The 27756-nt window shown below is 38.1% G+C and overlaps 2 protein-coding genes across 3 annotated transcripts in view; both read left to right on the top strand.

Annotated features, from left to right (window-relative positions):
- The window catches only part of CHD8 (chromodomain helicase DNA binding protein 8), a 59844-nt gene extending 58521 nt beyond the window's left edge, over positions 1-1323 (top strand). For both annotated transcript variants that reach the window (XM_054575271.1, XM_054575270.1), the window contains exon 38: positions 367-1323. In XM_054575271.1, the coding sequence (XP_054431246.1) occupies positions 367-933 (567 nt within the window). In that variant the 3' untranslated portion in view covers positions 934-1323. The remainder of the gene's footprint in view (positions 1-366) is intronic.
- A 1015-nt stretch (positions 1324-2338) lies between these two features.
- SUPT16H (SPT16 homolog, facilitates chromatin remodeling subunit) overlaps positions 2339-27756 on the top strand; it is a 41400-nt gene continuing 15982 nt past the window's right edge. The window contains exons 1-10 of the mRNA XM_054575263.1: positions 2339-2586; positions 14443-14535; positions 15533-15703; positions 16370-16522; positions 17041-17187; positions 17579-17730; positions 18446-18618; positions 22878-22968; positions 26697-26770; positions 26910-27022. Of these exons, the coding sequence (XP_054431238.1) occupies positions 2521-2586; positions 14443-14535; positions 15533-15703; positions 16370-16522; positions 17041-17187; positions 17579-17730; positions 18446-18618; positions 22878-22968; positions 26697-26770; positions 26910-27022 (1233 nt within the window). The 5' untranslated portion in view covers positions 2339-2520. The remainder of the gene's footprint in view (positions 2587-14442; positions 14536-15532; positions 15704-16369; positions 16523-17040; positions 17188-17578; positions 17731-18445; positions 18619-22877; positions 22969-26696; positions 26771-26909; positions 27023-27756) is intronic.

Genomic DNA, 27756 nt, shown 5'->3' with positions numbered 1-27756 from the left:
ACCTGCTGTTGGTAAAGTTTACTGTGCAAGTACCGATTTATTCAGTGTCTTACTTAGGCACCTCATTAACAAAGGTAAGCATTTGTGAAGTACTTGGCTAGAGTAAAGGTATAATGTTGTCATGGAAAAAAACAAAACTCTGGTTCACATGAGCATCAGTATCAATTCCTTGATCTTAGCATCAGAATTCTCCAACCAGCTACATCCAGCATCTCTTCCCCATTACCTTTAAGCTGCCTCTGACTATCCTTGTTTTGCCCCTCCTAAAGATAGTTTCAGTGAAAAAGCTTATACAAGCTGGAATTATTCACTTCTGTTTCATTTTTTCCTTTCTTTTTACTGTCTTTTTCTGTTCCTTCTTTCCAGGGTCACCCTGCTGAAACTATGTTCAACCGGGTTTTGCCAGGGCCTATTGCACCAGACAACAGTAAGAAGCGAGCCCGTAGGATGCGACCAGACCTTTCTAAGATGATGGCCCTGATGCAGGGTGGAGGCACTGGCTCCCTATCTCTGCATAATAGCTTCCAGCACAGCAATAGTGGCCTGCAGTCTGTGTCATCTCTGGGTCATAGCAGTGCCACTTCTGCATCTTTGCCTTTTATGCCATTTATGATGGGTGGTGCAACATCATCCCCTCATGTAGACTCCAGCACCATGCTTCATCACCACCACCACCACCCCCACCCCCACCATCATCACCATCACCATCCAGGCCTGAGAGCCACTGGTTACCCTTCTTCACCAGCCACTACCACCTCTGGTACTGCCTTGAGGTTGCCACAACTGCAACCTGAGGAGGACGAGGACGATGAGGATGAAGATGATGATGATGATTTATCTCAGGGCTACGATAGCTCAGAAAGGGACTTCTCACTCATTGATGATCCTATGATGCCAGCCAACTCAGACTCCAGCGAAGATGCGGATGACTGAAGCCTCAGCTTGGTCCCCCATTGCTTGGGTGGCTGCTGTATTTTCATTTACTCTGGCCCTTGGACTATGGAAAAGTGGGAGGGGCAGGGGAGATGTGGGGAGACCCAGGACTCCCACTCCAGGAGGTGAAAAGGAAAAAGAAAACTTGTACCTGATTGCTTCCATATTTGAGTGGATTGGGTGGGCAGGGGAACTCCTAAAATAATACATGACCACTTCCTCATTTCTGGGGAAGGAAAGGAGACTAGAGCAACTGAGGCGCTCACCCCTCCCTAGACACCTCCATTAACCACAGACTATGTAGCGCTGGCCCTAGCCTCTGGCAGAGCCTGTTCCTGGCCGAACTGTGGATACAGCGGGAGGGTCAGGAACTGTTACCTTCCTTCCCTTGGCATTAATAAATTTAAGTTAATCCTTTTCCACTTTTCCCTGTTCTACATTTGCTCAAGTCCAACATAAATACTTATTTTATGAGTTGCTGTTCAAGATGGGTAATTTCACCACTTTCCTGAAGTTCATTACTGTTCAGGCGAAGTTAACTTGGATAGGGCAGGCAAGTTATTTGCACACTGTTAAGTGTAGGCTGTCCGGTTTGCTAAGGGCAAGAGATTTAAGCCAAATAGGCAAAATGTTCCATTCAAACTCCAGGTGGTTAGAAGGGATGAGAAGGAAGAATTTTGGCAAAAACCAGGAACATTTTGTTTTGAATTAAGTAATCATGCTTTAGTCGTGTTACTTCATGAACTGCGGCAAGGAGACTGACAGGACGATATAATGACTTGGGCCCTGGGTGCAGGATTGAGTGAACCCTTTTAAGCCAGTTTCTTGCGACCCTTCCAGGGCTCAGATGAAGCCTGGACATTTTATCTACCTTTCTAAGGCGAAGTCTTTACCCCATAGCTTGGGTGGTAGGTTCGTCGGGAGGATGGGCTCCCTCTCCCTGGTTTGAGCTCTGTGTCTGCGCAGAGCCCCTGACTCAGTCTTGGCATCGAGGATTCTTTAAGCTCTGCACAAGCAGAGCCTTCTGCTTCACCATTTCTAGGAGGGAAACGTGCCCACTTACACTGTATTCTTCCCACTTCCCTCCTACGCCAGATCCCGCTCTTTTTGCTTCCCTTTCCTTTGCTAATGGGTGGGGCCATTCCACCCGCGCACGGCAGCCTGTGAGGGGCGGAGCCCGCGTGACAGCCCTCCCGCGTCAGGACAGTCTGGCCCCTGTCGCCTCGGCAAAAAGTCTGAGCTGGAAACTGCGGCGCCTACGGGGAGTAAGGGCGGAGGCAGAGCGTCACGTGATGACGTCGCCTTGCGTGCGGTTGTTACTAAGTTAACAAGAAAACCCCGCGAAAATATAGACTGCACGTTTTGTTGATTTCCCCACTTTTTCTTCCCGCTAACCTTCGGAGGGAGGAATAAAAAAAAAAAAGTAACAAAACCCAGCGCTGTCGGGACCCGGAAGCGGAAAGGGCATCTTTGAGGTCGATACTTCCGGGTCACTAGGAGAGTGCGGGATTCCGGGGCCCAGAGCGGGTGGTGGAGCCGGGACCTCGCGTGATTCTCGGGACCCGAGGCGGAGCGGCGTCTGTGGCTATGGCTGTGACTCTGGACAAAGATGCTTATTACCGGAGAGTGAAGAGACTGTACAGCAATTGGCGGGTGAGATAGATCCCGTAATTTTCCCAGGGGAGCCCCTCTCTTACATCCCATAATAACCTCGTTTCTCAGCGCCCTATATTCCTTTTCCTTCGAGAATTCCCGGTTTCAGTGTCGCGCCCCGTTAGTTGCTCCAGGATCACTCACCGCAAGCGGCCCCGAGCACCACCTGTACCAGGGAATCCCCCTGCCCTGCGGCCACCACCATCTTACCCGCGTGCCGGCCGCCGTCAAGCATAACAGCCACCTTTCGTAGTCTCTTCCCGCCCTAGAGGAGGCATCATCATTCCCTCCCACTTCGTGATCACGTCTTGCTACCCGCTCCTGCAGTTCACACACACCCACGCACTCGCTCTGCCCTTCCAGGACCTGAGTATTCCATCCAGGTCCCGCCAAAATTACAACCATCTTCGTAAAGGATGATGGAGGGGCAATGAGGATGTAAATCCGACTCTCTGCGTTAATTCCTTGCGGGGCTTTTACTAGAGTTAAAGAATACTGTTCACGCGCAGCCGCCTCATGTTCTAGGCCCTGCCGTAACAAACCTAACGCTGAAAACCTGCAGGCATTAGTAATATCAAAAAACGATGTGATGCATGAAACCTGATTAGTTTTCCTGCTTCGTTGAGTGTCTGGGGCGCGTCTACAGAAAAAGAGCTGTTGCAGTTCCCAGTCTTTTAAAGATTGGGCAGTTGTGATGCTTGAAAAACGTTCACTGTTAAAATTTCTTCTTATGATAGTAATTTGTCAATCGAGACGTTTGGTTGTATTCTGTGATTCTCTAGCTAGCCTGAGTTGTCTAGCTTAAGTCTGGCCTCTCGCTGTCATCCAGGGAAGATAAGCGAATAAAGACTTTTTAAAACCTGAAAAATGTCCTGACAAAATGTTGAATTCTGATTTCAGCATTGTAAGTTGCCTTTCAAATTGATCTACTAAAAACCAAGATATTAAAATTGGTCATTTCTCTTCCATTCACATTAAAGTTTCCTGTGCATGTTTCTTTTGAGCATAATTGCATAGATAATTGAAAATAAAGTGGATTCTAAGTAATATTTTATGAAAAGCAAAAGTAAGGACTCTGTGCTACACAAGTGATAAACAAATTTTGTTTTCAAAAATTTTTATTGGTTTTTACCAAATGTTATAGCTTCTCTCACCGTCACATTTTAAAATTTAAACGTGATCCATGTTAGAAGAACTCTAAAAGTTCCGACATTTTTTAAAGAGCAATACGTGCTGATGTGTGGGAAGTAATCAGAAGCCCTCTCTTCTACCCACAGACCCCGAAATTATATACCTTTTATGTGGAGGTTATTTCTGGTCTCAGTGATTCAGAGTTTATCAAATTATGCATCCTCTCTAAACCATTCGTGAAAGCTAAGATTAATTTAGAGCTCACTGTTCCCCTACCTGATGATGAAATAAATATAAAGTATGAAACTAGGGAAAACTTGGAGGTCTGAAGACAGATTGACAAATTTAATTTCAAATGACAGTCTTTAAATCTGTGAAAACTCATTTAATGGCTCCCATTTTTTTGCTTCTCAAAAATTGTTAAAATTTATGTCAGCTTTCCTATTTAACTTAATGGCATCATTTGAAGAGGGGATGTTAGATGTTGATTAAGATCCTGGCATTATAAAATTGACCCAAGTCATAAAAATTACTCATTAGCAAAATTTGTGTCTAATTGTAAAAGTCTTATTTAAATGGCCTTTTTTAAGTAATTAAATTTTAGTAACTATTCTCAGAACCAACCTGTAGAATTTCTTTCTATATGCACCATCTTTCCAGTAGAGTACTTTCATTCTGATCTACTTAAGCAGAGATCATAGTTTTCTGGGATAATTTCAGGTTGGTTATCCTCTGAGCTGTCTAGAAAGAGAGAGATATATATATAGGTACGCACTATACTGTTTGTCTTTCACACTTTTTCCTTTAATAAGAAAAACAGCATTGAAGTGAGAGAACTTGAAGTTAACTATGTAAGTCTCTGTTAACAGAAGTTAACTAAAAAGTTAGTTTCGGCTTTACATTCACTTTATAGTTTTGGATACCTTTAAGCAAAAATTTTTCAGAACTCTGTTGCACAAGCTAACACAAGATAGATCAAACTCCTCAACTACATAGAATTATAGAAAACCAGGAAGCTACTACCATTTTCACCAACTTTTTAAAATAAGAGTGGGAGCTAATGCAGCTCCTAATCTCACCTATCTGCAAATTGAGTTTGGGTTAGGAATACATTGTGGAGCTACTGCAAATAAGATATATTATTTCTTACAATTATCATAATATATCCTAAAAACAATTTCAGTATCACACACTTTTAACTGTTTGAGTAGGAATTTCTAAAACAAATTTTATACCTGAGGAAATAGACTCAGCCAAAAATCAAACAGGAGACCAGCATAATGAATACAACTTACTGTTTTATGACTCTTCTTGGATGTTTGACTCTAGTCCAGTCCTGCCTCTTATTTTTAAACTAGAACTGCTACAAGCAGAAATTGTTTGCAGCGCCTTTGTATTTCTGCATCAGGAAACCGTAGGTGGTAGTGGTGGGTCATAAGAGGGGCTATTGGCTTCTCCGTCCTCTTAAACTTAACTGGGTCTTTCTTCTGGGCTTCCAAGCCTTTTCATGATTGTGATCTTTTTTCCTCTTTTTCTTTCAAACCCTCACCCTAGGATGTGTTTATTGATTTTAGAGGGGGAGGAGAAGAGAGAGAGAGAGAGAGAGAAAGTCATCGATGTGAGAGAAACATCAGTCGGTTGGTTGCCTCTTGTATGTACCCCTACTGGGGATTGAACCAGCAACCTAGGTACATGCCCTGACCAGAAATACAACAGAACCCAGAACCTTTTGGTGTAAGGGATGATGCTGTAACCAACTAAGCCACCCAGCTAGGGCTGTACTTATTTTTAACCAAGTAATGGGATTAGCACTACATGGAATACAAGGGCTAGGGGTCTTAGTTGCTTTGAAAACTGAGGGATACAATATCCAGGCACAACTATAACTTTTTTGAGACCTGCGAGTACCTATTAGGACATCTTGCTATGAGTGAACCTTGACTTCAGTCATCTGCCTTCTATCCTAAAAGAATTCTGTAAAATATCACATTAGCTGTTTTCAAAAGGAATGCCGATCCAATGTGTTCATTCACGTAGCTCTGCCAGTCAGGACTGAGGTAGTGGGTGGCTGCAACCCTAAAAAGAAAACTAAACGCCCTTGGAGAAAACTAAGGTATAGTGTCAGTGCCTTTCTTGAATGCCACTCTCTGGCTTTTTGCTGATTTTTGTCAGGGACAAATTTGCTCTGGATTGCTCTCCAAGACTAGGCAGTTATATTCCATGGCTTAGGAAATACAGGCAATTCCCCTACTACTTTCAGCAAGATAATGTTCATCTCAGTTCTTTATGGCACCTTTATCTCTGGAGGGAGAAAGGGAAAGATTTAAATAATGCTTTGGCCTCTTGAGTAAAGAGGAGTAAAGATGGAAGTAAAATGCTTGAACAGGTTGGGATTTGTTTATTCTTGCTTACGCATCTTCTGTAGTCTAGTTACCAGTATTTTAATATTTATTTTTTATCCCTGTTACACGCATCCAGTGAATGATGGTAATGATTTCTGAGCTTTCTTGCCTCATGTTTTGGTTTGAATGGATTTTTACCCATGTTATATTTATGATGACCGTAAGTCCTCCCTTTCCTGAAACTGTTCACCTTTTGTCCCTATGTAATTATTAATGGCATACCTTTTATTCTCAGAATTGCCTTGGTTTGGCTGGTAAGTTATATGGATATTCTAGCTCTAACCAAAGCAAAAATGTTTCCTCTTAATGCAGAACCCAGTTGGTTCAAAGGAAGATAGTTGTTCCTTTGCGACAGTATTTCCCCAACTTTTATCATTAATATACTACCTTCACAATTCTTGCTGATTCCTTACTACCTATATTATTTGCCTTACACTTTAAAAATTATTTTTTATCAAGTAATACATTTGTAGGTTTTAAAAAACCAAATAGTTTTGAAAGCCTTAAAACAAAAGTCACCTCCCCCAGAAACAACCACTTTTAGTTCTCTTTTGTATTGTGAAGTAATATCTATTGTATATATTGCTAGTTCTTAATTTGTCAGTTTGTCATGTTAACTGTTTTGGTAAATTAAGATTTAAATTTAACTTTTTTACACCATCATCCCCATTTTAACTTCCTTATCTCCTTCTACTTTTAAAATTTCTTCCTGTCACATTGTTATAACAGCTTTCAAACATACAGAAACACCCAGTGAATACCCAGTGAATTACAGTGAATACAGGCACCCATCACCTAGATTATACAATTAGCATTTTACTACGCTTGCTTTAACACACATTGCCCCCCCTTGATGAAATTTTTTTCCACAATTTTTAGTAAAATCAGTAGTCAGTTTACATTGTTAATGCTCATGTAAATAGTTTCACTGGTTGGTAAAGTAACAGAACAGTTACCTTTTTCCTTTTCCTCTATAGTTTTTATTTTTCCTGGCATTAATAATGCCTCAATTTTTCTCCCTTTTTAAACATCCTTAGCCATAATATTTTCCTGTAGGTTTGTCATAATCTCATCAATCCTGTATTCTAAAATTCTTACGTCTTAAAATATTTTATTCTGTGTTGATTTTTTAAATACCACCACCATCACCATCTCCCCAGCCCTCCCAACCTTATATTATGCTGCTTTATCTGAATATGTTGCTCTCCAGGCCTGTTGAACCTTGGGACCTTCCAGTGTTGAGTCCCCTGTATCCTACAGCCCATGTCTTGGTTTTTGTCTTTATTTTGTTAGGACATTTTAAAATATTTTATTTATTTATTTTTAGAGAGAGGGGAAGGGAGGGAGAAGGAGGGAGAGAAGCATCAGTGTGTGGTTCCTTCTCGCACACCCCCTACTGGGGACCTGGCCTGCAATGCAGGCACATGCCATGACTGGGAATCAAACCAGCAGCCCTTTGGTTCTCGCCAGCATTCAGTCTGCTGAGCCACACCAGCCACGGCTGTTAGAGAATTTTCTTTTACGAGATTCTTAAGGAAGGATACAGAAAACATTTCTTGAGCCTTTGTGTTTCTTAGAAAGTTTTATTCATCTTTTAGTTAATAATACAGTTCATGAGTATAAAATTTGAGGGTGTAAGTCACTCAGAATTCTGCTCAGAATTGAAGCTAATGTTTGTCAGTCTTTAGGCTTACAGTAATACTCCCCATGAAGGCTGAAGTGATTCTATTTCCTGTTCCACCATATGTGGCCTGTTCTCTCTGGACATTTGGAATCATCTCTTTATACCTTATATTTTGAAATTTCACTACATTGAGTTGGGAGGTGGGGAGCCCCTTTAGTCTTGATTTATATCCTGTGGTGCTGGAATCTTTCTATGATGATTTTTCTCCCCTTCATGTCCTGAGTCATCTGTGTCTCTCCTTTTTTTTTAAAATCTGAAATGCCTATTTAGTATAGTTTAGACCTCGTGGCTCAAATTTATTATCTTTTGATTTCATTTTCTGTCTCTCTGTCTTTGACTTCAGATACTGATTCTCAATTTTATTTTACAACTTTTTGTTGAATTTTTAATACATCATCTATTTTAAATTTCTAAGAATTTTTTCTGATTCCCTGTTTTCTCGTTTCATGTATGTACTTCGTTTATTTCTCTCATGGGTTTTTTGGCATAATTTTTATTTTTCTCTGCCTTGTCTTGTTTGTTCTGGATTTATTAGCTTTCTCTCTTACCTGTTGGATACTTCGCAAAAATCAAAATGATGCTTCCTTATACTCATTTGTATAAAGAAAAAGGAAAAAAGGGACTGGTTGGAAGCTTTGCATGAATGGGGCCTCAGCTAGCAGGGTTTACTCTAGAGTGAGTAGACTGGCTCATTCTATTGGAGACCCCTGAATGTCAGCATCTGGAATGTTTTCTCTGAAGTCAGTGAAGATGCACAAAGAAAAATTCTCTTAAATCTTTTCTTTGGGGCATTTGTTCCTAACTGTTATTCAAAATATAGACTTTTATTTAATTCCCCAACATTTAGCACTTGCCCTCTGGTGGGCCTAATATCTGAGCCTAGAGCCTTTCTGAGTTCTGTTCTTCAGAGAATAATGCAAGTCTCTTTGTGGAGATATTAGTTATCTTAGGACTTCCAAGAACTGGAGGGGTCCATCTCTTAAGCTTTCTGACCAGATCTTCTGTTTTTAGCCCTGAACTCACCCATGTACAATAAATCCCATACCCCTTCCTTGATATGTGGTGCCTCCTGAATCCTGAGCCCACTGGGGCTCTAGGAGATACGTATACTTATCAATATCTTGCCAGTGAGAAGACTTATAAAGCATAGGGTGTTGCCACCCCAGCTCTGCTTGGTTACTTAACCACTCTCTCCTTTTCCTCTTTCAAAACTGTTGAACTCTTTAAACCTAAATACATTCAGAGAGAATACTTCATTGTAAATGGAAAATTGCATCACTTTCCAAAAATAAAACAGCTGTTAAAAAATAAAGATAATGTAAGCACGACTGCATCATTAAATTGTAGCAGGTGTTAAGGATTAGCATTACACTCTATTCTTCACATAATCAAGTATGTTAAAAGAGAAAAGTATGTAACTGTTTTGTTCTGTGATTGACTATTTAAAGCCACATCTGGAATCACCTAAAATCATCTATGTGGCTTGTACACTTTCAGAAAGTCTGTTCTACTGTACATATTCTGTACTGATTATGTAATCAACAGCTAATCTTTGACATCAATACCAGTGGTGTGGTATGCAGTAAATTTTTAACAAATGGCCATTTCAGTCTTAGTAATAGTGGCAAACAGAGTAGTTACTATGAGATTATCGCTGTTCTAAGCACTTTTTACACATTAGCACTTTATATATTCTTACAATCAAGGAGACAGAGGTTTGTGGTGGGTCAAGGATTCAAAACCAGGCAGTCTAGCCTCAGAGTGAGCCCTTACCCGATAGGCATTACTGTCTCTAAATACAGGATGACTTGATACACAGTTGCTGGGAGAAATTTCTGGTATATTTAAGAAGTAACATCTTAACTAAAAAGTTTGTCAAATGACCCTAAGTCTCCTTATAGATAAAAATCAGAAACCTTGCAAAGGAATTTATTTTTATCTTTAGGCCCTTAATGAATGTATTCCCTTATCTGATTTGTTAACAGGTAGAGTTAGAAATGGTAGAAAAAGTATAACTTTGCCTGTTAATATAATAATTGTATCCTAATGAAAAATACCTATTTTAAATGTAATATGTGTATTTTAGTTAGACTTAATAGCACCTTTTGTTTTTTTAGCCTAAGTCATTAGTGTGAGGACTGCTTACATATATCTGTGGGACTTTTGGTATTTTTGTGGCTTGATTTGGGGCTTTGAATATGATGATGCATTCTACACCTAAAGTTTTATTGTGAGAGTAACAGATAATAATTGCAAGGCACATATAGAAAATGGCTGCTCAGGAGATACTATTATTCCCATCTGAAACACCTGCTTTGGTCAGACTTGGGTGTCAGCTGAACTGGACAGACTGGAAGGTGGCAGAATTTGGAGACAGAAAGGATCTGGTGGATGTTGAGAGTCTATGAGTACTAGGGGTCACTACTGCCAAGATAATCCATCTAGAGAGGGTATTACCGGAGCTGCAAGTGCAGATTTGATAAGGGCTCCAGTCTGAGTCCTGAAGACCAGCCAAAGCAGAAGGGACCAGGCAGGAATCTGGGGCCTTTTGAGCAGCAGAGTTGAGCCCCAACCTCCTTGAATAGCCAGGCTGGCATTTGAAGACGGCTGTAGCGCTGGCCCTGGGACAAAGGGCTGTTATCCCAGCCTTGGCATTTTTTTTGTTTAAATCAGCCCCCTCCACTCCAATATTTCAAAACAAATTCTAGATATTATTTAATCAAAATATGGTAGTAATATGTAAGTTTTACAAGATTATTTAAAATCTCCCAGAGTTTCAGAAGATTTTTTAAATGTAATTTTGTATGAGTATTTATACACCTTATAAGGTCTGAAAATACAAAATACTATTACCAATGCATAAATGAATGGAACAACAAATCATTGTTTCTGCCTTTCCCCCACTTCCTCTCTCTATATCAATAAATAAAAATGAAAGAAAAAAATGCTGTTCCAGATTTTGTCAAAATATTTGGTTTGTTGTAATCTTTTTTCATTGACTTAGATTTTAAGAAAAATTCTATACAAATTCATTATCGTTAGATACCCTAAATTCTGGTGTTACTATATTTCTTTCTTTTAGGGTTAGAGCCCATCAGTTTTTGTAAAGAATCAATGAAAAATATTCTATGAAATGGTCAGAGCAACTGGGTTACAAGAGGAATTATGATTCATCCTATTACTTTTTTTAATCAGCAGTGGAAAACTAGACATTTTATATGGATTGAAATCCTCAAGACTTACTGGGTTTGTTTTCCCTATCATAAAAAAGCTGAATATGTCCCTTTTTTTCTCTCCCCCTATTTTTAATTGTATTAAGATCCCTTTGGATGATTTTCCCATATTATTATGATTAAGTTACATGATTGTACTCTGTATACTTTTCAAAAATGTATTGCTATGTATTTTGACTTTTTCTTCGTTGAAAAATTTTGACTCGACCAAGATTGCAAGTGTAAAAAAATAGTAAAAGACCTTTTGGTTAGTTTCAGTGTTGTTTTTAATTTCTAGAACACATAAGCATTAAATATTGGGGAGTGCCTGTTAATAATTTTGAGAGGTTATCAAGATAACAGTAATATTGTTGACATAAAAATCCATGTTTATTAAAGAATTGGAGTATACATAGCAAAAATTGCAAGAGGAGAGAATGTTTGATGCCAAAGTTGATGCTGATTTAAATATGTCACAGGAATCATATGGCATAGTGGTTCTCAAACTCTTGGATATCCGGACCCTTTAAATTCTAAAATTATTCGGGACCCCAAAGAGCCTTTTTTTGCATAGGTTGTATCAAGTGTGTAGAGAGAGTCTGCCCTCATACATACATGCAACTGGAAAAGGAGGGACATTTGAATAGCCTTTTAAAATGATTATCAGTATTCTTTGTTACTACACTAAAACTCAAGAAGAGGTTATCTCTTAAAAGTTGTAATGTGGAATCTGAAACCACAGCAATGCCTTTTTCATACTCAAGTTTTTGGTCTGTATTGTACCTTTGTTCCTTTACCCATGTCTGATAACTTTGTGATATCACTGCAGTGCTTATTTGGAAAGTATTGGTTTCCTCAGTTGTACAGATCTTCTAAATATTACACATTTCATTATATAGTATAGAAGAATCACACATGTTAATATCACTACTGGTCTCATCAGAAAAGTCAAGTAGGGAAGCTGTCAGGTTCACAGTGGTGGGTACAAATTTTTAATATTTGCTTGAAAATTCAAAATTTATCATTGGCAGATATGTCATTTATTTTCCTTGAAGTAACAGATTCAAACTTCATTTATTTTCAAGAAAATGTATGCCAGATACCCAGGTCTGTTTAAATGGCTAGTTCAGCTTTTTACTCAGAATTGTACAAATGCTCTTCCTTGAGACAACCATCATACTTAGAATGAATAGAGCAGTACTTTGTACTTTCCACATCTTTACACAATTTGTAAAAAAAAAATACACACACACACACACACACACACACACACACTTAAGAGTTAGAATTTCATAATATTTTTACTGCGTCAAAGGACATTCTTTAGTGAAACTGGCTTTTCTTTCTTTCCATGAGCATGCTTTAATGAAGAATTAGCTTGGTGCCACTGCCTTGATTCATTATAAGGAACTCACAGTTTTAACTACTAGTAAATGATAACTAGTAGTTAGTTAAACTACTACTAATAGTTAAACTGATGATGCAGCTTTACCAACGTGAAGAAAAACATTTTCTCACTGATAATCACTGGGGAGATGCATACAGTTTCTATGTAGTAACTTCTTTGAGATATATGTTACGTTGTGATAGAGAAATTCAGCAGAACCCTCAGTTGCTATTATTTGGATTCCTTGGCAACCAGAACCCTTAAAATGTGGAGAGGAGTCTTATGGAAATGTTTTTCTTGACTTTATAGAAGTCAGAGATTTGACCTTATAACCCACAAATAATTACCAGTACTTTAGTCTTATAGTGCTAAAAGTAGTTAATGGTTAGAGGACTCACACTTAAACTCCAACTTCAAAACTTACTACACAGCTGCAGTCACTAAAACAACATGCTATTACTACTGTAAGGATAGACATGTAGATCTCTAGAACAGAACTGAGAATCCAGAAATAAACCTTCACATTTACATCATTTGATTTTTGACAGTGATGCCAGGACAATTCAGCGGAGAGAGACTAGCTGTTTCAACTTACGGTGCTCAAACAACTGCATATCCACATACAAGAGAATGAAGTTAAGCCCCTTCCTTACATCATACACAAAATTAAATGAAGATGAATTATAGATCTGAATGTAAAACCTAAAACTGTAAAACTGTTGTAGAAGAAAGTATATTATGTGTAAATCTCTATGTCCTTGGGTTAGGTAAAGCCTTAAATATGACAGCAAAAGCACAAAATAATTTGGATTTCTTCAAAATTAAAACTTATGCTTCAAAGGGCAACATCATTAAGAAAGTGAAAAGAACTCTTAAGTGGCAGAAAAATTTGCAAATCATATCTGATAAGAGACATATCTAGACTAGAAAAAGAACTCTTGCAATGTAATAATAAAGCAATAACCCAGTTACAGAATGGGCACATGGGCTGAATAGGCACCTCTCCAAAAAAATATACAACTGGTCAGTAAGCACATGAAAAGCTACCAAACATTATCCATCGGGGAAATGCAACTCAGAACTACAGTGAGACACTACAATACCTCACCCTATTGGATGGCTATAATAAAAAAAGAACAATGTTAGATGTGGAGAAATTGGAAATCTCATTCATTGCTGTTGGGAATGCAAAATGGTGTAGTCACTTTGGAAAACAATCTGGTGGTTCCCTAAAAAGTCAAACATAGAGCCCTGATTGGTGTGGCTCAGTTGGTTGGGTATTGTCCTGCAAAGTCACTGGTTTGATTCCCAGTCAGGGCACATGCCTGGTTTTCAGGCCAGGTCCTTGGTTGGGGGCATGTAAGAGGCAACAGATTGATGTTTCTCTCTCTCCCTTTCCCCCTCTCTAAAAATAAATAAATAAAAATTTACCAAAAAGTTAAACATAGAGTTACTATAAAACCCAGCAATTTCCTCACCTAGGCATATACTCATGAGAAATAAGTCCACACAGAAACTTACATGAGTTTTCATAGAAGCATTATTTATAACTGCTAAAAAATGGAAATAACCCAAAGGTGCAGCTCTTGATGAATGGATACAATGTGGTATATACATACAATAAAATTATTTAGCAATAAAAAGGAAGTACCGAAACTCCCTACAATAAGAATGAGCGTCGAGAGCTTGTTAAATAAAAGAAGCCAGACACAAACACAACATATTTTATTACTCCATTTGTGTGAAATGTCCAGAATAGACAAAACCATAGAGACAGATTCGTTGTTGCCTAGGGCTCTGGGAAGATGGATAATGATTGCTAATGGTTTTGTTTTGGGAAGGTGAAAATGTTCTAGGTTGTGGTGATAGTTGCATAGAGTAATTAATGGCTGTGAGGTTATCAAGTAACCATGTACCTTAAACTTGGAATTTCTTTTAGGAAGAAATTATATCTGTCTTAAGGTTAAATCCTGAAATCTCTGTTCCTATTTTGCTAGTGTAAAAAGAAAATGACCAAATTACCGACTCTTTATTTTTCAGAAAGGAGAAGATGAGTATGCTAACGTTGATGCCATTGTTGTATCAGTGGGTGTTGATGAGGAAATTGTCTATGCCAAGTCAACTGCCTTACAGGTGAGGGGTTACAGTACTTCTTAGCCCTGACAGCCATTGAATCATCTAATGCACTGCTTAGTAGAGCAGCCTTTAACCACATTAAAAATTTAATTCCTCAGTCCCAAGTCTCAAGTACTCTATACTGGCTATCATATTAGAGCAGATATAGAATATTAATCTTCACAAAAAGTTCAGTAGACAGTACTGATTTAGAACATAAGGAAAAGATAAGTATATAAACTGGGATGGATTTAACTATATAGCAAAAGAATCTAAAAAGTGGGTTACACAAAATAACTAATTTTCTCTTTGATAAGCCTTCAGGGATCCAGTTTTATTTTCTATGTCTCTCCTCTGATATTCGTAGAGTTTAGCTGTTGTGCTCATGGTACAAAAATTCCTAGAGCTCCAGTCATTATGTTTGCATTCCAAGCAAAAAGAATGAGAAAGGAAAGAAAATGAGAGAGATCTTCCCTTTTTAAGGAGACTTGCTTGAAGTGCCACAGAATACTTCCACTTAAAACTTAACTGGCCAAAATTTAATCTGTTGGCCATACTTAGTTGTAAGAAAGGATGGTAAATAAGTCTTCATGCTGAGCAGTGTACCCAACTAAAACTCCCATTTTTTTGAGAGAGAAGAAATGAATAACTGGTACAAAACTAACAGTCTTTGGGGGAGGTAGACGGCACAGTTCCCTAGGGTGCTATTCTGTTCTAGACAGTAAGACAGCTTCTATAAACACAAGTTGTCCCAATGATTTGATGGTCTTTGTTACGAAATACTTCAAACATATAAAAGTAGATAAAGCAATAATATTGAACTCCTGTTTACCCATTATTTAATTTCAGTAAATTGTCAGCTGGCTAATCTTATTTCATTTGTCCACATCCAGGCACCCCTACCCCAAATTATTTTGAAGTTAATTCCATATAATCTTATTTTATAAATATTTCTATATAAGTACATTAATTTTTTCCCTCTAAATACTGTTGTCATTATTGTCTTTCCCCATAGACATGGCTCTTTGGTTACGAACTAACCGATACCATCATGGTCTTCTGTGATGACAAAATCATTTTTATGGCCAGCAAGAAAAAAGTGGAGTTCTTAAAACAGATCGCCAACACCAAGGGCAATGAGAATGCTAACGGAGCCCCCGCCATCACACTGCTGATACGAGAAAAGGTCAGAACTAATAAAGAATGTGTCGTAAATGTAAAGGAATGTTTAAAAGTGAATAACAGAAATGCCTTCTAAGAATTTAAAAGAATATGAGGGGAAGATTTTAGCTGATGGTGGTTGTAATTAAAAAGTTTTGTCACATCTTCATTGTTATGAATAAAAAAGTTCAATAACCCTATCAGTTTAGTGGCAAAACAAATAGGTTATGAAATTCTGGTTAATACTAACTTTATCTGTCCATTCTTGAGGACACTGTCAATGTTTGTTTTCATTTGAGTACCTTAATTGGAACAAATATCTTTAAATATCCTTAAGGAAATTTAGATATACCTCAGTTCTAATTCTTGCTAAATGTTATCTTTTTTTTTTTTTTCTCCCTCAGATTATTGTTCATCTATGTGTTTGAGTTTCTTAGCTGCTCCGGGGGCGGGGGGGGGCGGGCCGCGGGAAATCCTGTCAGTTTGTGGCACTTCACTTAATCATATAAAAATACCCAAAGAAATTTTGTGTGTTACAGTTTCCCCCAAAGAAGTAGGTAGAGCATGGGGGTAGAATTTATTCTTTCTAGGGTTAGAATATTGTCTCTGCCTGTTTGTTACTGGCAGAACATAAGATGTCTAATTCTAAAACCACTTGACAAACCCCTCTTCTTCCCTGTGACACTGATAGAATGAAAGTAATAAGAGCAGCTTTGACAAAATGATTGAAGCCATTAAAGAAAGCAAGAATGGCAAGAAGATTGGAGTGTTCAGCAAAGACAAATTCCCTGGCGAGTTCATGAAGAGTTGGAATGACTGCCTCAACAAAGAGGGCTTTGACAAAGTAAGAACTCTCCTGGAAACAAATTGAGAGTTGAGAAGGCAAAAGTGCGATCGGCTTCCATAATAGATAGTGCGGAGAATATGGGAAAACTACATTCACTCACATTTCCATTTAACATTCCCTTTCACTGAGCAGTAAGCCAGTTGTACTGTTCAGCCAAGTGTGAGGCATTCAGGAGATAGTTCAGCTACTTAGAAAAGGCTTCTGTCCAGAAAAATTTTGTTTTTTTCCCCTGATCTGCCTATCTTTCTTCAGTCTGTACAAAAACTTCTACAGAGGAACATTTACATATAAAATGATGCATTAGCTTAATGCCTCTTAAAATATACGCAGTGACCTGGTAAAGAGCTATTTCAGATGTTTATTCAATCCAAGAAACAAATACTTAGTTCTGCAAACTGCTGATGAGCTGCTTGCTAAATAACCTAATATTACTTAAAACATTCACACTGGGAGATATTCATTTCTTTAGCAAGTCTTTATCTGCATGTTAGAAGCTCTTATCACTTTGGCTGCAGATAGACATCAGTGCAGTTGTGGCCTATACCATTGCTGTAAAGGAGGATGGGGAGCTCAACCTGATGAAGAAAGCAGCCAGCATCACCTCTGAGGTCTTCAACAAATTCTTCAAGGAAAGAGTCATGGAAATAGTTGATGCAGATGAGGTAAATGGAGAGGGGAAAGTCTCAATCATTTTAATGAAGCAAGAGTAAGTCCCTACCATGCAATGTTTTGGTATGCATTCAGCTTCCTTTGAAATTAAGCCTTTGATAATTAAGTTGGTGGTATGTCATTATGCCAGCTTCTCTTCTAAAATAACCATAAGCCTACACTATAGTCTCTTGAGGTTACCCAGTATTTTATTTGAGAATTCCTTGAATAGCTGTAAATTCTATATACTATTCTCTAAATTTGCTTTAGATGTATACCAGTATATTATCTGGTGCATAAATCATTTTATAAGACTTTTACAGCATCTTAAATGATACCAGGTAAATCACAACAGCCCTTTTTGCCACCCTCTAGTGAGTGTTTCATTTTTGGGTATACTTACAGAAAGTTCGACACAGCAAACTGGCTGAGTCTGTGGAAAAGGCCATTGAAGAGAAAAAATACCTAGCTGGGGCAGACCCCTCTACTGTGGAAATGTGTTATCCTCCTATCATTCAGAGTGGTGGCAACTATAATCTCAAGTTCAGTGTGGTGAGGTAAGTAAGAGCTTCAAAATAAAACAGCAGCCAGAGCATTTCAGCATTTAGCCTATTTTTCCTTTGACTCATTCTGGAGTTCAGAAAAGTTGGAGGAGACAGAATAACTATTAGTCTGCCTTGTGCATTGTCTTCTTGTCTTATTCCATGCATATTTCTATTTTATTTCACATAGTTACTCATTTCTTGAGCATTTGATTGTAAGCATTTTTCCAGATGATTAAAAAGACCTGGCAAAAAATTGCAAAACATGCCACACCCAAAACATAAAAATCTTAGTAGGTATTCTGTATTGTAATTCCCCTTCTAATTTTTAAAAATATTAATTTTTAAAAATGCTTTTTTTCCTGGTTAGTCTGAAGGGACTAATTCAGAGTGAATACTGCAGTTCATAGTGCACTGGTGGGTAAGTGACTCCTCACTACCATACTGTTAGAATATTATCAATAAAATTTAGTATATCCTTTGTATACTTAGGACACAACTCAAGTTTTCACTGAATTTTTATGCTAAAAATTTTGGTCACTAATTTTACTCCAGAGCCTTTATTAATTGGTTTATTTATTTATTTTTTTAAAAAAGTGTAAGTCCTCCTTCTGGTTCAGCTTTGGGATATAGCAGGGAAATTAGTGATTACAAATGTTATGTGTCAGTGATACTAAAGACTTTACTAGTGTGGGTAATGAATGAAATGCTTTCTTCCCTTGGTCTCTAGTGATAAGAATCACATGCATTTTGGGGCCATCACTTGTGCCATGGGTATTCGCTTCAAATCTTACTGCTCCAATCTTGTTCGCACTTTGATGGTTGACCCTTCTCAGGAAGTTCAAGAAAATTACAACTTTTTGCTCCAGCTTCAAGAGGAGCTGCTAAAGGAATTAAGACATGGTGAGGTACCTTATAAAAGAAGGTTTGGAAATCATGTAATAAGAATGTTATTAGCGTTCATGTGAATTGATATCCTTCAGGCTCTCATACTAAAAATAGAATTAGATTTTACTAACCTCTAATTATCCTAGCATTTGTTTCTTGAATTTACTTTTCTTTTGGGCATGAGTGATTATTGTGTTTTTACACTGATGTTTACGAAAACCCCTTTAACTGGTTAGACCACTATGTCCAGTTCTTCATAAAATATTGTGGCCTTATTACTCTTTAGAACTTTAGAAAGTTTTATTTTAATTGAGGTATAATTAACATCCAGAATTATATTAGTTACAGGTATACAACATACTGATTCAATATTTGTATAGATTGTAAAATGCTCACCACAGCAAGTGTAGTTAACATTTGTCACCATACATAGTTGTTTTTTTTCTTGTGATGAATGGGAACTTTTAAGATTTACTCTCTTAGCAACTTTCAGATATGCCATACAGTATTATTAACTCTAGTTGCCACACTGTACATTACATCTCTATGACTGACTGACTATAACTGGAAGTTTGTCCTTTTTGACTCCCTTCACCCATTTCGCCCACCTCCTACTCTTGCCTGTGTCAACCTCCAATCCGTTTTCTCTGTGAGCTTTGTTGATTTTTTGATTTGCTAGCGGTGGCTCAGTGGATTGAGCGCTGGCCTGAGAACCGATAGGTCTCCAGTTTGGTTCCCGGTCAGGGCATATGCCTGAGTTGCAAGCCAGGGCCCCAGCTGGGGATATGCAAGAGGCAACCAATTGATGTTTCCCTCTCTTTCCATCCCTTCTCCTCTCTCTTAAAAAAAGTAAATAAATAAAATCTTTAAAAATAGATTCCATGTATAAGAGGGATCATGTAGTATTTGTCTCTCTGTCTCACTTAGTGTAATACCCTAACGGCCATCCATGTTGTTGCAGATGGAATGATTTCATTCTTCTTTATCCCTTACAACTACTATTTCTGTGTGTGTGTGTGGGTGTGTGTGTGTGTGTGTGTGTGCGCGCGCATACACAATTGACCCTTGAACAACTCAGAGTTTAGGGGCACTGACTTCTTTCAAAGTCAAAATTCCACATATAACTTTGGACTCCCAAAAATTTTACTAATAGCCTACTGTTGACCAGAAGCCTTACTAGTAACATAAACACCTATTTTGTATATTATATACTGCATTTTTACAATTAATTAAAGCTGTAAAATTTTCATAATGAAAATACATTTGCAGTAGTATTTATTGAAAAAATTCACATACAAGTGGACCCATGCAGTTCAAATTAGTGTTGTTCAAAGGTCAACTGTACCACATTTACTTTATCCATTCATCTGTTGATGGACATTTAGGCTGTTTCCACATCTTGACTAGTGTAAATAATGTTGCAGTGAACCTCAGAGTGCATGTATCTTTTTCAGTTAGTGTTTGCATGGTTGGTTGGTTGGTTGGTTGGTTTTAATAAATACCCAGAAGTGGACTTGCTGAATCATATGGCAGTTCTATTTTTAATTTTTTATGGAACCTTCATATTGTTTTCCATAGTGGCTCTACCAACTTAACAATCCCACCAGTAGTGCACAAGGGCTTTCTTTTCCCCACATCCTTTCCAACATTTGTTGTTTCTTGTTTTTTGTTAATAGTGATTCTAACAGGTATGAGGTGATACCTTTTGGTTTTGAATGGCATTTCACTGATGACTAGGGATGTTGAGCATCTTTTCATGCACATGTTAGCCATCTGTATGTTTTCGTTGGGAAAATGTCTGTTCAGATTTTCTGCTCACTTTTAATAGGATTATTTTATTACTATTGACTTGTATGAGTTCTTTGTTTATTTGGGAAATTAACTCTTATTAGATGTGTGATTTGCAATATTTTCTTCCATTCACTTGGCTGCCTTTTCATTTTGTTAATGTTTTCCTTTGCTATGCAGAAGCTTTTTAATGTGACATAGTCCCACTTACTGATTTTCTGCTTTTGGTGTCAAGTCCAAACAATTACTGCCAAGTCTGATGCCAAGAAGCTTACTGCTAGCCCTGGCTGGGTAGCTCAGTTCACTAGAGCGTCTTCCCGGTATACCAAGGTTCTATAGTTTCAGGCCTTATATTCAAGTCTGTAATCCATTTTGAGTTAATTCTTTGTGGGTGATATAAAATAGTGGTCCAGATTCATTTTTCTGAATGTTGTAGCTCAGTTTTCCCATCACCATTTATTAAACAGTGTCTTTCTCCATTTTATATTTTTGGTTCCATTGTTATAATTTAATTGATCATATATGTGGGTTTATTTCTGGGCTTTCTGTTAAATTGATCTTTGTGTTTGTTTTTAATGTAAATGCCTTGCTGTTTTGATTACTGTAGCTTTGTAATACAGTTTGAAATCAAGAAGCATGACACCTGCAGGTTGTTTTTTTTCCCTCAGGATTGCTTTGGCTGTTTCAGGTCTTTTGTGGTTACATACAAATTTTTAGAATTGTTTGTTCTAATTCTCTGTAAGAAGTCATTGGACTTTTGATAAGGATTGCACTGAATTGGTAGATTGCTGTGGTAGTTTGGACATTCGTCCAGTCTGTGAGCATGGAATATCTTTCCATTTCTTTGTTTCTTCAGTTTTTTCATAAGTGTCTTACAGTTTTCAGTGTACAGGTCTTCTTTCTGGATATTTTATCCTTTTTGATGCTGTTGTAAGATGAGACTATTTCTTAATTCTGATAGTTTGTTATTAGCGTTTACAAACTCAATAGATTTCTGTATAATGATTTTATATCCTGCAACTTTACTGAGTTTATTCTAACAGTTTTTTGGATTTTCTGTATATAGTATGTCTTCTTAAAATAGTGATAGTTTTACTTTTTTCTTTCCAGTTTGGATGCCTTTTATTTCTTTTTCTTGCCTAATTGCTTTGGCTAAGAGTTCCAATACTTGGTTGAATGAAAATGGGAGAGAGGACATCCTTGTCTTCTTCCTGATCTTAGAGGAAGAGCTTTCAACTTTCCACCATTAAGTATGATGTTAAGTGTGGCCTTGTCATATATGACCTTTATTATATTGAGGTACATTTCTTCTGTACCCACTTTCTTGAGAGTTTTTGGTAAATGGATGTTGATTCTTTTTAATCCTCATCTGAGGATATGTTTATTGACTTTAGAGAGAGGGGAAGCGGGGGAGAGAGAGAAACATTGATGTGAAAGAGGAACATCGATCTGTTGCCTCCCCTTTGTGTGCTGACTGGGGATCGTACCCACAGCCTCTGTATGTGCCCTGACTGGGTATCAAACCTAAAATCCTTTGATGTAGAGTACAATACTCCAACCAGTGGAGCCACCCAACCAAGACTGGATGTTGAATTTTGTCAAATGCCTTTTCTGTATCTATTGAGGTGAATATATGATTTATATTCTTTATATTGTTAACATTGTGTATCATTGATTGGATTATGTGTGTTGAATCATCATTGCATTCCTGGAATAAATCCCACTTGATCTCAGTGAATGATCTTTTTAATGTAGTTTTGAATTTGGAAGAATCTTAGAATGTTCTGAGAACTGGTAATTATGCCAACAAAATGTATGATGTTAATTCTACCTTGAGTGGATAGAAATAAATCTCAAGGTAAGAGCAGAATAGCAACCCTGTTAAGCAAGGAACCAACTCTTTCGCTAACCTCCTAAAAGGAACTTTATATTTATCACCTTTAGACCACTTTGTAAGCCCGCCCATGTTGCCCAGAGCTTCCAGACATCATTTCTCCATGATATCTCAAGTCAGTTTAGAGAAATCCTACTGGAAATCATGGTTGTAGGTGGTTTAATGAGGATACAGATCCTTCTGAGGCTACCATATCTGGACTACTCTAGCTTGAAATAATCTATTTATATCCTAAATCCTGAAAAATCAAGGCCAGAGTCCCTCTGTAGTTCTGTTTTTTAAAATGTATAGTAACTTTAATGTGCTGCTATTTATCAGCACTTCAAAAACTTCACTGAGACCACCTGATGTTCCACAGTCACCCAGGTCAGTGATTCTCAAATAGTGTAGTTAAGAATGACAAGGTGGATTGTTTTAAAAAATACTAATTTCTAAGTCTTTCCATTTCTGAAAGGAACTGTATTCTTTTGTTTACAATTTTAGAAACATTGCTTTAGGAGATACAATAAGTGGGAGGAAATGTTGATTTTAAAATGTCATTTTGTTTTTTCATTTTCTGGAAGATAATGTTCTCTTTCTGGCTTGTCATTAGGTGTGAAAATATGTGATGTGTATAATGCTGTCATGGACGTGGTTAAAAAACAGAAGCCTGAACTGCTGAACAAAATTACCAAAAACCTAGGGTAAGATGCTATGGATGTACATTGTTGCTCTGAGTCATATTTCATGACTGACTGTGGTCAGGCAAAATATTCTTAGATTAATTCAACCAACATTTATGGACTATTATGGACTATCAGCTGTGTGCCAGACACACAGTGTTATCTGAAAATGTGAAAAAGGTTTAAGTTCTGGGAAGAGTGGGGTGGAGATTTTTCTAGACTGATACAGTAGATGCCAGGTTTTCTAGGCTTAAATTACAAATGTTAGGAAACATTGCATGCTATATGCCTCTCTTAGAGCACCTCACCTCACATTTGAAAATTAAATACTGTGAGCCTTATAACCCATTGATTCCTCTTTTGGGTATATATCTGAAGAGACCCAAAACACTAATTCAAAAGAATATATGTACCCCTATCTTAATTGCAGCGTTATTACAGTAGCCAAGCTATGAAGGCAGCCCAAGTGCCCATCACTATGCAAGTAGATTAACAAGCTGTGGTACATCCATACAATGGAATATCACTTGTCCATATAAAGTAACAAGATCTTAAGCATTTGCCATAGCATGAATGGACCTAGAGGTTATTATGCTAGTTGAAATGAGTCTGTCAGAGAAAGACACATACCATATGATTTTACTTATATGTAGAATCTAATGAACAAACAAAACAGAAGGAGACTCTTAGATACAGAGAATAGACTGATAGTTGCCAGAGGCGAGGGGCAGTGAAGGGATTGAGACTGGTAGAGAAAAAATAGTCATGGGGATGTAAAGTACAGCATAGGAACTATAAAATATAGTCTGTAATATCATAACAGCTACGTATGGTGTCAGTCGGGTACTGGAAATAGAGGGAACACTTTGTAAAGTATGTGATTGTACATCTGAAACTAATATAAAACAATACTGAATATAAACTGTAATTGAAAAAAATAATTTAAAAATAAAATAATTTTGCGGGAGGAACCCTGAAAATTAACTACTCAGAGATGTCCCGTTGTTTAAAAAAAAAAAGTTTGAATTTCTGTTTAACCCAGTGTTTTGTGAATGTATTTGACCATTAAACACCTAGAAATAACTGATAACATCTTACAGAATCAAAGACATTCTGGGGAACAAAAGCTGTAGACAATCTCCTTAGATGGAGATATACTCCAAATTAGTGTGGGGTATATAGTTACTTTTTGGACTTCTCTAATGGACAAGAGGAAATATATTGATTTAATTCCAAGTCTTGGTGCAGGTGACTTAATGAGTCTAGTTATCAGCACTCCATTAAAAATTGCCTCTCTTAATGCAGTTATTACTCTCTTAATAATATGCCCCTTAATAGTCTTTGCTAAGCTTATAAGAAAACTCCTAACTTGATTTCAGGATAGAGATTAAAACTTTACATATGAGTGAATAAGCTTAAAATAAAGACTGCTTGATATAAAAAATGTTAAGTGGGATACTTAATTTGGATATTATTTTCAACTTAATAAGAACACAAAGATTATTCTCTAATCTTCCTTAACTGACTGATGAGCAACAGCAAATCATTCACCATGTTTGCCTGCCTTATCTTTAAAATAAAACGGACTAATTTAGACTTCTGGCTAAGATGGAGGCATAGGTAGGTACACTTTGCTTCCTTGCACAACCAAAAGAAGGATAACAATTGATTTAAAAACAAAAAACAACCGAAACTCTCAGAAAATCAAACTGTATGGAATTCCTACAACCAAGGAGTTAAAAAAGAAACATTAATCCAGACCAGTAGTGGAGGCAGAGTCAGGCAGCCAGAGTGGAAAGGATGTGAGGCAAGGCAGCAGAGGTGGACCAGGATATCCCACATTCATGTGCGGATAAGCAGGGAGGAACAACTGGGGAGTTAGACACACTGCTCAACCCAGGGTTCCAGCATGGGAAACTAAAGCCTCGGAACCTCTGGTGGTAAAAATCTGTGGGGGTTGTGGAGGCTAGTGAGACTCCTAGTCTCACGGGATAGTTCGTTGGAGAGACCCACAGTGTCTTAGAATGTCCACAAACCCACCCACCTGGCAACCAGCACCAAAAGGGCTTAATCTGATTGTGGAATGGGGGCGTGTGACTGAAAGCGGGGTGAGAGCCAGGCAAGCAGCATAGTTCCCTCTCTGACCCCTCCCCCACATACAGCACCACAATGCAACGACATGGGTTGCCCCGCCCTGGTGAGCACCTAAGGCTCTGCCTCTCCCAATGTAACAGGCCTATTGAGACAAAGAAATATGGCCCAAATGAAAGAACAGGTCAAAGCTCCAGAAATAGAACTAAGCAATAAACAGATAGCCAACCTATCAGATGCACAGTTCAAAACAATGGTAATCTGGATACTCAGTGAATTGGTTGAGTATGGTCACAAAATGGGGGGAAAAGCGAAGGCTACACAAAGTGAAACAGAAAAATATACAGGGAACCATCTGTGAAGGGACGAAAACCAGGACTCAGATCAACAATTGGGAGCAGAAGGAAGAGATAACATTCAACCAGAACAGAATGAAGAAACACAAATTCAAAAAAATGAGGTGAGGCTTAGGAACCTCTGGGACAACTTTAAACAACCCAACATCCGAATTGTAGGGCTGCCAGAGGAAGAGAGGAAGAGCAAGAAATTGGAAACTTACTTGAAAAAATAATGAAGGAGAATTTCCCCAATCTTGCCAAGGAAATAGACTTCCAGGAGATCCAGGAAGCTCAGAGAGTCCCAGAGAAGTTGGATCCAAGGAGGAACACACCAAGATACATAATTAAATTGCCCAAGATTAAAGATGAGGAGAGAATCTTAAAAGCAGCAAGAGAAAAGGAGACAGTTACCTACAAAGGAGTTCCCATAAGACTATCAGCTAATTTCTCAAAAGGAACCTCGCAGGCCAGAAGGGGCTGGCAAGAAGTATTCAAACTCATGAAAGGCAAGGACCCACATCCAAGAGTACTCTATCCAGCAAAGCTGTCATTTAGAATGGAAGGGCAGATAAAGTGCTTCCCAGATAAGGTCAAGTTAAAGGAGTTCATCATCACCAAGCCCTTATTATATGAAATGTTAAAAGGACTTAGCTAAGAAAAAGAAGATCAGAACTATGAACAGCAAAATGACAACAAACTCACAACTATCAACAACTGAACCTAAAAAACAAAAACTAAGCAAACAACTAGAACAGGAACAGAATCACAGAAATGGAGATCACATAGAGGGAGATCAGCAGGGATGGGGAGAGGGGAGAATGGGATCAAGGTACAGGGAATAAGAAGCATAAATAGTAGGTACCAAATAGACAGGGGAAGGTTAAGAACAGTATAGGAAATGGAGAAGCCAAAGAACTTACATGTACGACCCATGGACATGAACTAAGGGAGGAGGGATGCTGGTTGGGGGGGTGCGGTACACTGCAGAGGAGGATAAAGGGGAGAAAAAAATGGGACAGCTGCAGTGGCATACTCAATAAAATAGGCTTTTAAAAAAGATAAATTAAATTAGGATATATTGTGGGAGCATTTGAGATCTTGCTCCCTGGCATATGTCATCAGTTTGGCTCAAACTCATACTAGGAAAAAAAGAGAGGTTCCTCTGCCTGTGGAGTAGCCCCCTCTTTGTCCTACTGCTTCACTAACAAACTTTCACTTTAAACTCAAATGAAGGGAGGGAAGAAGGAAAAGGAAAGAAAAGAGAATATATTGCATTTGTATGACTTCTGGCCTATTGCTAAAGTTTCTCTTCTTTTTTAGGTTTGGAATGGGAATTGAATTCCGTGAAGGCTCTTTAGTAATTAATAGTAAGAATCAGTACAAACTGAAGAAAGGTAAGTTTTACATTCATACAATAGGAAAACTCTGTTTTGAATAATTTCCTTTAGCTTTATTTTTCCTTCTTTTCTATATAAAATCTACATTTCTCTATCCTTTCATAATCATGGTCTGATTTCTGTTCTGCTACTTTAGGGATGGTTTTCAGCATCAATTTGGGATTCTCAGACCTGACTAACAAGGAAGGGAAGAAACCAGAGGAGAAGACCTATGCCCTATTCATTGGTGACACAGTGCTTGTGGATGAGGTGTGTATTTTGAGTGATCATGAATTGACTTTGGAGGGACATTTTGTACCTTTTTTTTTTTTTAAGGTTTGTTTTATTTATTTATTTATTTTTACAGAGAGGGAAAGGAAGGGAGAGAAACCTCAATGTGTGAGAGACATATTGGCGGGTTGCCTTTTGCCCAGCCCCAGCTGGGGACTTGGCCCGCAACCTAGGCATGTGCCCTGACTGGGAATCAAACCAGCAACCTTTCAGTGCTCAGGCCCACACTCAACCCATTGAGCCTCATCAGCCAGGGCCATTTTGTACTTCTTAAAGGTCTGTTAAATGCTAGTGAAGGGGAGGAACTCCATGTGACAGCCTGACCTAATGCAGCTAGGCATGGAGATTGTAGTTCAAGTACAGAGAATGATATAAGCCAAACTTAAACATTGTGGCTTGAACCTTGACAGTATCAGGAGCTGATTCTAATAATGGAACTGATTTTTAAATTTTTTTATTTTTAATTTAAATTTTATTTTATTTTAAAGATTAATCTCTATCTGTTTATTTTTTAGAGGGGGGGGAATGGAGGGAGAATGAGAGGGAGAGAAACATCAATGTGTGGTTGCCTCTCTCATGCCCCCTACTGGGGACCTTGCCACCAACCCAGGCCTGTGCCCTGACTGGCTATCAAACCAGTGACCGCTTGCTTTGCAGGTTTTGACGCTCAGTCCACTGAGCCACACCAGGCAGAGCGGAACTGATTTTTTTAA

This window comes from Pteronotus mesoamericanus, unplaced genomic scaffold, assembly GCF_021234165.1.
Source record: "Pteronotus mesoamericanus isolate MK-2021 breed Mesoamerican mustached bat unplaced genomic scaffold, CSHL_Meso_final contig_272, whole genome shotgun sequence".
Classification (NCBI taxonomy): Eukaryota; Metazoa; Chordata; class Mammalia; order Chiroptera; family Mormoopidae; genus Pteronotus; species Pteronotus mesoamericanus.
The sequence above is the reverse complement of the archived record's forward strand: the minus strand, read 5'-3'. Positions and strand labels throughout refer to the sequence as shown.